Here is a 12,374-nt window from a genome sequence, read left to right on the forward strand (position 1 = left end):
TCAGGCACATCCCCACGGAAAGGTCTAAGTAGACTCACATGAAATGCATTGTGAATCCTCCAATGATCTGGTAGCTTCAAACGATAGGCCACCTCACCAATCTTTTCCAAAACCTGAAAAGGTCCATAATAGCGCATGCTCAACTTAGGAAATAAGCGCTCTTTACCCTTCATCTTTTTGAGCCGAGCTTTCTCAAATCGCAAAAGAACCCAGTCACCCAATGCAAACTCTAATGCACGTCTGTGACGGTCAGCTGCCTTCATTTGCTTTTGCTGAGTTTTTGGGAGTGCCAACGTAACTCTCCTATAAGCTTCATCCATGTTCTCCACATACTGGTCAGCCTCAAAGATCGTATCCTTTGTGTGTAAAATGGGTGGTACCTTCTTCCCTCCTTCCACAATATCAAAAGGCGCCTTGCCCGTCAAGGTATGGATGGTGTTGTTATAAGCGAACTCCACCAAAGGAAGATACTTTTCCCATTGTTGTTTATGCTCTGACACATAACACTTGAGAAGATCTAACACTGTGGAATTAGCCTCTTTCGACTGCCCATCTGTATGTGGATGAAATGATGATGAAAACTTGAGAGTTGTACCCATGTTGTTAAACAACCCTCTCCAAAATAAACTCGTCATCCGTGGATCACGGTCACTAATGATAGACGAAGGCATTCCATGATACTTGAAGATGTTCGCCATGAACAACTTCACCATGTGATCAAATTTGATCTTCTTGCGCACGGGAATGAAATGAGCCTGCTTACTGAACCTGCATATGATAGTCCAAATGCCATCATTCCCCATTTGTGTCCTGGGAAGATCAAATATAAATCCATGGCAATGCTCTCCCATGGTCTATCTGGAATAGGTAAAGGCTGAAGTAACCCCGGTGTCTTCTGACGGTCATACCTCACCTTTTGACATACGATGCATTGCCTAACAAAAGCATCAACATCTCTTCTCAAGGTCGGCCAATAAAAGAAAGCCTCAACTGCCTTTACTGTGGCGTCAATACCTCTACAACTTGCATTTGGCGGAGCATGACTTTCAATCATAACCTTGAGTCATAATTGCCTGGTAACACACCGTCTACCATGCATCAACAAAAAGCCATCCCTGAGAGTATAATGATCATGCCGCTGACCCTCAGACATCTGATCATAGACCCTGCCAAAATCCTCATCCTAGGCATACTGCTCTTTCATCTCATCAAGCTCATGATGATAAGCAAGTGAAACTGTTGAGACCTGTGACTTGGGTGACAAAGCATTTGCCACAACATTCTTTTTGCCTTCCACATCTACAATCTAAAAGTGGAACATATACAAAAAGTTGGCCCATCTCATATGCTTCTCAGAAAGTTTAGTTTGCGTGAGGAAATAACGCAAGGTCTGATGATCTGTCTACACAGTGAAATCAGCCCCAAGCAAATAGTGTTTCCATGTAGAAAGAGCATGAATTACAGCCAACATCTCTTTCTCATAAACTTGTAAATGCTTCTCGGCATTCTGTAATATACGACTCTCATAGGCTATCACATGTCCTTCCTGCATGAGAACTGCCCCAATGCTGTTGCCACATGCATCACATTGGACAACAAAAGGCTTCGGAGATCCGGTAATAACAATACGGGATCCGAAGTAAGCTTTTCTTTAAGCTTTTTAAAGGCTGCAATTTCCCGATTAGCCCATCGAAACGGAGTTCCCTTCTTTGTTAAAGCATGAAGGGGCGAAGTAATCTCAGCAAAATACCGTATGTACTACTTGCAATAGGAACACAAGCCAGAAAAGCTGCGTACATCATGCACGGTCCTCAAATCTGGCCAATTGAGAATTGCTTCCACTTTCGAAGGATCCATACGGACTCCATCTTTCGGTCCAATATGTCATCGATCCTCGGAATAGGGAATCGATTCTTGATGGTGTTCTTGTTTAGCGCCCTGTAGTCAATACACATGCGCCAAGAACCATTTTTCTTTTGCACTAAGAGCACAGGTGAGCAAAAGGGTGACGAGCTAGGCTGAATCAACCCCTTTTTCAACAACTCTTGTACCTAGCTCATAATTTCCTCTTGTTGGGTTGCTCTAACACGGTCCGACGGTCTATTTGGTGGGGTACTCCCCAGAATAAGATCAATAGCATGATCTTCTGGCCTTTTCGGAGGAAGTTCTCCTGGCAATGATTTGTAAAAAAAATCCTGGTACTCACCTAGGAAACTAGTCCTGTCTTTATCTAACATAGACAAATTAGATTTAGACTCATTATCTTTTGCATCCTTTACAAAAACCAAGTACGCAAAAAGATGCTTTTTCATTACTGATGAAATGGTCGTAGCCGATACAATAGGAAAGGATTCCACTTTAAGCTTTACATCCAAAATAGGCTCTTTCCCTCTATGAGTCAAAGTAATCTTCCTGTTGTACGTATCCGCCACCGCATGTACTCTATGACACCATGGCATACCCAACAAAACATCACACCTATCAAGTGGCATGATATAGAACTCCTCACTGTCCACATAACCCTGCACATGAAGCCTCAACTTCCCAATAATAGGGGTAACGGGTTCTGCATACCCAGGACAAGCCATATTAGCCTCATACAAAGACCCCATCTCCTCTGCACGGATCCCCAATCTGTTTGCTAAATCCAGTGAGATAAAGTTGGCTCTAGCACCTGTATCAAAGAAAATCAAAGCATTCTGATCTCTAACTTTGCCCCATGCCCTGCACAACTCAGTCTCCTCACCACCTGGCTGTTCCCCAACAAGATCAGGAACTAACCCTGCAGAAGGCTTTGCTTTCTTAGACTTGGGCTCCCCTTTAGTGTCAGAGTCCTTTTTGGATTTACGCTTGGGACAATTGAAAGACATATGTCTCTCCTCAATACAAAAAAAGCATTTCTTAGCATCCATCAAAGCCTGTCTCTCCTCAGGAGTTCTCTTGGGCATTGGTAACTTCTTATACCGCTTCTCTGTAGGCATTGTTGCATCACGCGAAGCATGCCCTGACTTTTCACTTTTCTTACTTGTGCTTTTGTTGCCCTTTAAATCCAGATGAACTCCAGTGAGTAATGCATTTGTTGTCATGGCATCCTCTATCATCTGCGACATATTTGTTACTCGAGTCTTTATGCAATAGTCACGCACTTCCTTGGGCAATCCACAACAATACTTCTCAACCTGCTCAGACAATGGCACTGCACGATAAGAAGTAACTGGGAGTAAATCTTCCCAAAACTTCTTATTGTAATCCTCAAGATTCTCACATTTCGATGCATCCAACTTGTGCCATGCTGTCATTACATCCACCTCAAATGTAGATGTGAGCCACACGGAAGAGAACACTTGTTTAAATTGTATCCAAGTAGATGGTGCTATGCCCTGCAAAAGAAGAGTGGACCACCACTGCAATGCATTGCCTTTGAGAAAAGTCGCAGCTTTTCTCACTTTCGAGGATTCCGTGTAATTTCCACCAAAAAAAGCAACATCAAACTGCTGTAAAAAGGTAAGTGTCTTGAGCTTGTCTTTGGTCCCACTGAATGTGTCAAAATTTATTGCAGCTCCCCCTTCCTTATAATCCTTCGCCTTACCCACAGGCGTTAGATTATCGTAAGGAAGTGGCCTCACAAGATTGCTACCCGCTGCATTCATGCCCATCATAGGGTCAACAGTGCCAGTTCCCACACCTTGCATACCATGCATTCCTGATGATCCTCCCATGTTTCCAAACATACCACTATGCATATCGGGCTGCATGTCCCCATACATGTTTCCTTGCATTCCGGGCTGCATGTCCCCATACATGTTCCCTTGCATTCCGTTACCACCATACATATTACCTTGCATACCAAGCTGAAAATTAGCTCCAATATTCCCTTGCATTCCCATGCCTCCCTGACCCCTAGTCATAGATTGGAACACGGAACCACCGCCAAAATAGCCTGGATGCATAGACTGCTGCGGAGTAGGTGGCTATTTGAAAAAGGAACTCTGTGGGTTTGCACCATAAGTGTTCTGCATGTTAGGAAACTGTCCAAAAGCAGGATCCTGTGGGAAGGCACCACTATTGCCCTGAGGTGGGTTCCTAGAACGCACTTTCTTCTTCTTAGGCTCAGAAGGGGCTCTCATAAATTCAAGAAACTTCTCACTTTGCGTGAGTTGCATAAACACATCCACTGCCCCTGCCAAACGAGCTTTAAACTGGGGATCATCTTCCTCTTTACTTGGCATGTCTTCTGGCTGCGTTACATCCACATAACGTGCATCCTTTGCAGCCTGTTCTCCTGGAAGTACATCCTCAGATTCAGTCCTCTACCACGAGCTCACCCCCTTAAGAAAGTTGATGATGGTCCTGGCAACGGAACCTTGAAACTGGTCTTTGGTAGAAGCCAAAGTGTGGTAGACTAGCAGTCACCCAATTCAATTGCAGTCCAGTTAATAAACAAATAATCAGGAGCTAGAGTGCTCCAACACAAGAAAGAGAACAACACTTGTTGGCCCCAAAGCTTGGCGCCCCTTTCGGTATTTCTTTATTCAATTTCAATGGAAAAGTTTTAAATGATTACAACATGGCCATTCATGGCTTGTATGTCTGCAAGTCCAATCTGCCAATCCTCTGGACCTCTTAGCATAGAGGTTTCACATAGCTTTGTGTCCCAAGAACACCACACTGTTATCTCCTCTAATCTGCTAAGTCAATACATCCTAGAGGCCTTGAATATGCATCTGACTGAACCATGCACATAGCCACAAACTCAGCCATGAAAACAGTCCACAAACTCTTCCAAATCAGCCCACAATCTTGTCCTGTTCCACCCTCTGAACTGCCAAACCCTTCCTCTCACAAAGGGCTAGAGAGAACCACTCTGGAACAGTCACGAGCCAGTGAAAAGAGAGACTCCATAAGACAACTCCTGCAGTCCCACTTGCTCACAAAGAGAGAGAGAAACTTACAGTCTTTATGTCGCTTTTCACAAGAGAGAAAAGACGCGAGGAAAAGCCCCGTACTGTCCTGCCCTCTTGTCATTGCAACCGAGAGAGAGAAAGCTTGTGAGAGAACCTGCTGTCCAGCCTTGTATTCCCCTCTTACAGTCCACGCTTCCCAGCTTATAGTCAGCTTCTTGCCAAGAGCAAAGGAGAGAAAAGAGGAAAATCCTGTAGGCGCCTGTATACTCAGCCACACAGCAGCCAACCAATCCTCCAAGAGCCAAAGAGAGAGAGAGAGAGAGAAGTAGGCCTGTGTCTCTGCCCTGTAGCGCAGCACAGCAGCCAACTTTAATCTCCTAAAAGTATGTGTAAATAAGTACTAGGCTGTGCCTCTGCACTTTGCAGCATCCGACTGTAGCTCTTCCAAAAAGCAACCTGTGACCAGCAGCGCAGATCTCCCTCCAGCTGTTTTTCCAGGACTGAATCCAGCGCTGCCTGCCTACAGTTCTTCAAAAAGCAAGAGTAAGTGAAGCGCAGCCTGCCTGTATCTGTTTTTCTCAGAAAATCAGAACTCCATGCTGCCCCCCCGCACCCTTTTTCCAAAAAGCATGAGATATAGAGAGAGAGGGAGATGTGTGCTCCAAAAGTGGTGTTGGCCTCCAAAATTAGCCTAGGGGCCACCATCCTTTAAAAATGAGTTTTACAAAGGTTATAAATCTTAAACTTAAATTCTCTTGGCACCAAAGGTTATAAAACCTTTTAGCTTTAATTCTCTTTGTCCCCTTCACACTTGGGGTTGTCCACACATGGGTTAATAAACCTTAGGCCCAAGTATGAACCTTTCAATATTTATCCTACTCAGCGACCACCATGCTCACACTTATGCTGCACCAATTTCACAGGGTCATGACACTAGTCCATACTATGCATATTGGAGTTGATAGTTATTTAGTCTTGTGGGTTGACTAAAATGCAAGTCAACCCTTGCATGTGTGCCACATCCATATAATATAGAAGTACAAAATATTATATGTAGAGTGTCCTTTCACACTTGATATCCAAGGGGAAAAACCACATGGGAAAAAGTGCCCTTGGTTAAGCCCTGTTCACACATAGCACTACCATAAGTGAGCATATGCCTATAAAAGCTGCGTACATCATGCACGGTCCTCAAATCTGGCCAATTGAGAATTGCTTCCACTTTCGAAGGATCCATACGGACTCCATCTTTAGACACGATATGTCCCAAGAAGTGTATCTCTCCCAAGAAGAACTCACTTTTCTTGCCATTAATAACAAACCTATGATTCCGGAGTTCTTCAAACACAATGGCCAAATGCTTCCTATGCTCCTCCTCTGAGCGTGAATGCACAATCATATCATCAAAGAATGTGCCCACAAACACTCTATGAGGCCGGAAAATCCTGTCCATCATCCTATTAAAGGTAGCGGGAGCATTTGTCAAGCCAAAGGGCATGACCAAGAACTCATATAGCCCAATGCATGTTTCTAAAAGGTGAATTTAGGCATGTTCCTGGATTCATCTAGGTATATATAGTGCTATCATGATTGGCCATACAATGGCCAAGATCCATGGTGCAGTGCTAGACTAAGAAATCAGCTTTATGGCTGAGAGGTTGGTGTATAGAGCATTAGGTCAGGCATTCTTTAGAAGGATTTTCTCCACCTTGGATCATATCTTCACTCTATGAGCCATCATAAAGGAGACAAGGCCACGGAAAGAAAGCTAGCAAAGCTGCAATTGGTCATTCCACCACAGGTTTACCTACTCCTACTCACTAAGGTTCACTCTCTCGATCCTCTTCTTCCGAGACTAAGTGACATCTATTCTGTCCATGAAAATCTTTCTACACAATTGGTGATTCCACCACAAGATTACCTAGTCCTACTCATAAGGTTCACTCTCTTGATCCTCTTGTTTCTTGACCATGTGACGGGTATAACATCCATACAAATCTTTCCACACAAGTGCTCATTCCCTAATATGGTTCTTTGATTATGAGAGAAGATTAGATTTGTGAGCTCAAATGGGTGTCACAGAAAAGACAAGGCTATAAAGGAAAAGTTGATTTAGGAGCGGGAGACTGATCGAGCGACTCCTCCAGAGACTCCTCAATAACTCCATCGAAAGACTTCTAGAAAACCTCCTTAGAACTCAAGAGGAGGTTTGCTAGAGGGTTAAAGTGGCACCAATTACGCTATGTTTAGGGAATCAAGTTCCTACTACTCTACTCCCTCTATCAAGCTACTCTACTTTCTCTATCAAGTATTCATCTCCAAGGGAATGCTTCCTTGTGCATGATCCCTTCCCAAGCTACCTCAATGGAAGATTACTCTCTCATTGGAACTCGTACTCACTTGGTGCACGAAGTTGGTCAGTCGCTACCTCATATAAGGCCATCACATCCTGAATGATGTCAGGTATGATCTGGAGCTTCTACAAACGTCCGAATAGATGGGATCAAAGCAACAGTATACATGATGCAATGGTGATAACCGGAAAATAGAGGAATGGATAGGTCCAACAAACCACCTTAGGCTTTGTGTAAGGCTTCCTACATTATTGCAGCCACATGGATGACTAATGATGCCAAATATTGAGAAAGACATTTGTGTACCGGCACTGTTTGGGTAACACTATCCTATGTATATGTTTAAGGTCATATAAAACATTGAAACACTCGTTTGGTTTTGATATTTTTTTATGTATAGGGTACTGAAGCACAACATCGCAGGGGATATCTCAGTAATGTTTGTGTTGCAAAAGAGTTGCAAAGAAAGGGTGTTGGTTCAAATCTTATTAAGCATGCAAAGAGGCTAGCACTATTGCAAGGTAACTTAACAATCATATTCTATAGTGTTTTCATGTTTGCATATATTGCTTGTATGTGAATTTGGTGAGTATGTAGTTATTTTTTCCTGTCCAGGCAAATCAACAAGAGCAAAAGAATCATCAATTTTTTTTCTTTCTTTGAAACATTGGATATAACACCTTCAAGACAATGAATGAGCATCCACTATATATATAAAGAATATATAGCCTGACCATTGAGAGAGATTATGTTTTTGTCTTTTGAGGCGCCTATGAGACCCAGTCAAAGTACATATCTATACAATAAAATGAAAAGGTAAATTAGGAGGTCCTAGCGTTAGGCTATGATCAGATGTTGTGTCTTATCCAATACTGAGCGTCATATAGCACCTCCTTTATATAAGTAGAATGGCAAGTCTTCCTCTTTTGCAAAAGAAGTGGATGGATGCTAAAGGACATGAGGCAAGTATGCACAAATATTAGCACAAGATGGGCATTATATGAAACTATGCTGCTCTATCTCTTGCACTCCATGGCTGTCTCCTGCACTCCATGGCTCAGACACAGATCCACCATGCCATCGCTCAGTCTCACATCTCAAATAATGAGAGCTTAGTTGAATGACCAGATACTGTGCAGATTGCAAACCTTGACAAGTAGTGGGGCACTTTACAACCTCTTTTGTATAGAAGGAGAGTTTGTGTGATGGTCCTATGCATGAAATGTAGTGCTGGTACTTTTGAAAGAGAGGAAGAAAGAATGTTTTTTAAAAGTTTATGAAGACCTTAAGGGTCTATGAGACCGAAAAAAGTCTTACAATAGTTCCATGAGATTAATTAAATTGCAGAAAAGAAAATGAAGATGAAATGACTCGCTATATATACATAGTGATCATGGTTTTGTGAGGACAGAAGATAGTCCTCTCAACACAGTACAAAACTGGCCACCTGGCTCATATAAGATACAAACTATCATTTGTCATATGATCATTGGTGTGGGGGGAACCTCGGTGATCTCATATGTCCACCTCCACTTTGGGGGGGGAGGGGTCTTTGTGTCTCTGTAGGATCTCACGGACGTGATTCTGTTGTATCGATGGTTATGTTGGAAATCAATGCTCCACCCTCGTCATCTTGACCGCATGGGTACCTCTACATTGTAAGGCCCCCTTTATGAGGAGAAGCTGCTTTGTGTATGAGTAGCACAGACACCCAACAAATCCCGACCTAGACATCAAGGATGGGCATATGTGGCTAGATGGTTAAGCGATGACTTTGGTTGGTTTGGCATCATGTCGAATAGGCTACATGCAAGTACGGGTTGATATACCCTATCGGACCTCGGGTTGTAGGGCCTGGATGGGTGCCCAAATGACCTCGAATGGGTGTGGAAGTTGCGGCAAGATCATAAGTCGCTTGTTTAGTCTGTTATCATCTTAGTAGGGTGGCCGACCTGTAATTGCTTTGGTTAGTATATATATATATATATATATATATATATATATATATATAGAGAGAGAGAGAGGAGAGAGAGAGAGAGAGAGAGAGAGAGAGAGAGATGGGTTCAGTAGCTTCATCATATCTATCTTTACTGCGTTTTGCACCCCTCTCTCACAGTGCATACTGATGAAAACAACATTAGGGCCAAGTTTCTAATCTAAGGAGGATGAAAAACCTTCATTGCTAAATGTTGTAGAGAGATAACAAATTGAACTCTAGAGAGAAAGAAAGAAAGAAAGATTTTATTAACGTCTTCTAAAGGCCAAAAAACATCCTATGAGACAAAACTTGTGTACATCATCATCAGGTCTCAATGGACATCAAATGGATACAAAAGAAAAAGTACAAAGTACTCTATAATGTGGAGATAAATCACATACAGGGCTTTGGTTAACTACTATGGGGTGGGTGGGAGGGAGGGGGGTAAATACATCCAATAAAGCATCTAGCTCCAATGACTGGGTGTAGGATGTCATACATTGGGTTAGGGGGCAAGATATCTCCCAATCTGTGCTAGATCAATCTGGGGTCTGTCTCTCTGCTATGTCTCCTCAAGATCTCATCAATCAGTGTTTGGTGGAGACCTGGGGGGTGAGGGCCATGTGGGCGGGGGCATCTCTTGGATCGTGGCTCTCTCGCTCAGGTTGATGTTCACTCCTCTACTAGTAGATGTAGAGATAGTGCGTCTCTGAGTGACCCAGGTTTGGACTGAAGGAACTGTGGAGGATGTCCTGCCATTGAGTGGCCAGAAGAAGGTAGTGATCCGTGTCTGAGTATCCCTCTGCTGTGGGAACTGTTGAAATAGCCGCTCTCTATGACGTCGTAACTCCATCAAAAAATCCCCCCCAAGCATCTCTAATCATAAAACTTCATAACTCTGGCGGAGTGGACCAAATCCCTCCCTGAAGAGACACTGGTATCTCCCCCGAATCTCATAGTATACTGGGCAATGGCAAACATAATGATCCTTTGTCTCCATGTCTATGTGGCACAATCTGCAGATACGTCTCCCTCGGGGCTCTTTTAGCTCTCCGTGCCTCTATCTCTAGAGTGAAGATATCCAAAGCTGCCCAATAGTAGTGCGCATGGCATGAGACATATACATCCATGTACCCCGGTCTCTGCACAAACCCATCCTCTGTGGAGCTATAAGAAATGATCGTGTTAGTGCTGCCTCTTCACAGGAAGAGGCTGTGGACCATATGACGAGTGTATAGCTGTATCAAATCCTGACGTATCAATCGGTTCCTCTCCACACACGAGAGTCTCATGGTCGGATGGTCCTCATCATACTGAAACGGAGGGTGTAACTCACAGTGCCGGGGGGACTAGGGCCTTTGACACACTTGTTGATACCATCAATGCATATTAAAACATTTAAACATGGTCATATCCTTGACACATATCCATCATCACTTTGCATAAAACATAACAACTAGACAAAACATCCACAAATGCTGAAAGTGGAGCTTGCACGTGACACCGCATAGAGGCCTGATTGGGCCGACACACCCCCCCCCCCCTCGGTCCCCCCTGCGGAGTATTATATTACCCAAGGAGAATAATATCATGTACAAGCTTTGAGGGCCTTACTCTCCCCATGGGAGTTGCCAGATTATCCATATACAACCATCATTGGACCAAACACACGGACTATCATTAAAAGAAACCCCCAAATACCATGAATGTGTGTAAACCACCTCTTCCCGTGAGGGTACTGATCTCCCCCATCACGACGGGTCTTCAAGATGCCATAAGTGAAAAACTCAACTGAAGCAAATAATATACAATATACATCACCATGAACAAGTCGGACAGCACCATGGGCAACCAAAACAAGTCAGGGAAGCACCAATAGAGCTGGTACAGCAGCTACAGAATCTGAAACAATTGGTACACCCTCCACTCAGCGGGTACAACATGTACAATAGTTGGAACAGCAGGTACAATGGTTGGTACAGCAGGTACAGGGGCTTGTACAGCAGTACAGTGGTTGGTACAGCCAGTACGTGTACAATGGCTGGTACAGACGGTACAATGGTTAGTACAAGTACAACAAGTACAAGGACTGGTACAACACATATAGTGGCGCGTCGGGCACCTTGGAGTGCAGAGGCTCGGTCCGAGAGGTAACTCCTCTCGTGCGAGGTAGGTCCAAAGACCTGGAGGGTCCACAAGATCCACTATGTCGGTTTCCTCCACCTCCTGGGTCCGGAAGAAACTGGTGATGGTTGGCCTCCAAGGGAGGGAGCGGGGTGGCTGGGGCCTGTGTCTCAAGAAGGTGTCCCTTTGTCTACGGAGCTCAAGCAGGAAGAGGCCCAGGCAACGCTGGTCCTGGACGTCAATGATCTTGGAGAGTGGACCGAATCCCTCACGAAATAGACAGTGAAACCTCCTGCGGATCTCATAGTATACTGGGCAGTGGCATATGTAATGCTCCTCCGTCTCAACCTCTGTGTGGCATAGTTGGCAGATCCTCTCCTCTCTGGGTGTCCGTGTACGAGCTTCCCGGCTCTGAAGATGCACTCAGCTCTACCTGTCTCCACTCTGAGGCGGTGGGAAGAAACCTGTATCAGGCCAATCGCAATCCGCATGGCATGGACATGTGAACACTCAAGTAGCCTGCTACTAGATGAATCCATCCTCAGTGAGTGTGAAGAAGTGGTCTCTGTAAAAGTGCATCTTCATGGGGAGCTTCGGGGGTGTGATCCATGTGCAATGTGTGTAGAGGCTAAGAAGATTTGGCCGGATAACCCGGTTGGTATCCTCGTGAGACAGCCGGAAAAAAGGTAAGTCCAAACTATACTGAAGGGGGGTAGGCGGTCCATAGTTGTTTCTCGTACGCGTACGAACCTATTCGTACGTACGAGTCGTACGGTACGATACCGTACGAATTCGTACGATATCGTACGATACGAGTTAGGTTTTTTTTTTTTCCCCCCGAAAATTTTTTTCCCTTGAAAAAAAAATTCCAAATGCTAAAAAAAATAGAAACCCTGCTTTACGAAGATCCCAAATGCTCGCAATACTTCGCAACTTTCGTGTCCACTTAGTATTCCATATGGGGTTGTGGAGAGACCTAAAAAATCTGGCGAGGTAGACTGGTAGTGTACACTT

At 44.2% G+C, this 12,374-nt stretch overlaps 1 protein-coding gene across 4 annotated transcripts in view; it reads left to right on the forward strand.

The window, feature by feature from the left end:
• Positions 1–12,374, forward strand: part of LOC147619691 (Acyl-CoA N-acyltransferases (NAT) superfamily protein) — an 81,365-nt gene that overhangs the window by 52,729 nt on the left and 16,262 nt on the right. For all 4 annotated transcript variants that reach the window (XM_086773381.1, XM_086773384.1, XM_086773385.1 and 1 more), the window contains exon 4: positions 7,659–7,779. In XM_086773381.1, coding sequence (XP_086629507.1) covers positions 7,659–7,779 — 121 coding nt within the window. The remainder of the gene's footprint in view (positions 1–7,658; positions 7,780–12,374) is intronic.

Source organism: Cibotium barometz, chromosome 33 (genome assembly GCF_041138505.1).
Source record: "Cibotium barometz isolate CiBa-2024 chromosome 33, ASM4113850v1, whole genome shotgun sequence".
Taxonomy (NCBI): domain Eukaryota; kingdom Viridiplantae; phylum Streptophyta; class Polypodiopsida; order Cyatheales; family Cibotiaceae; genus Cibotium; species Cibotium barometz.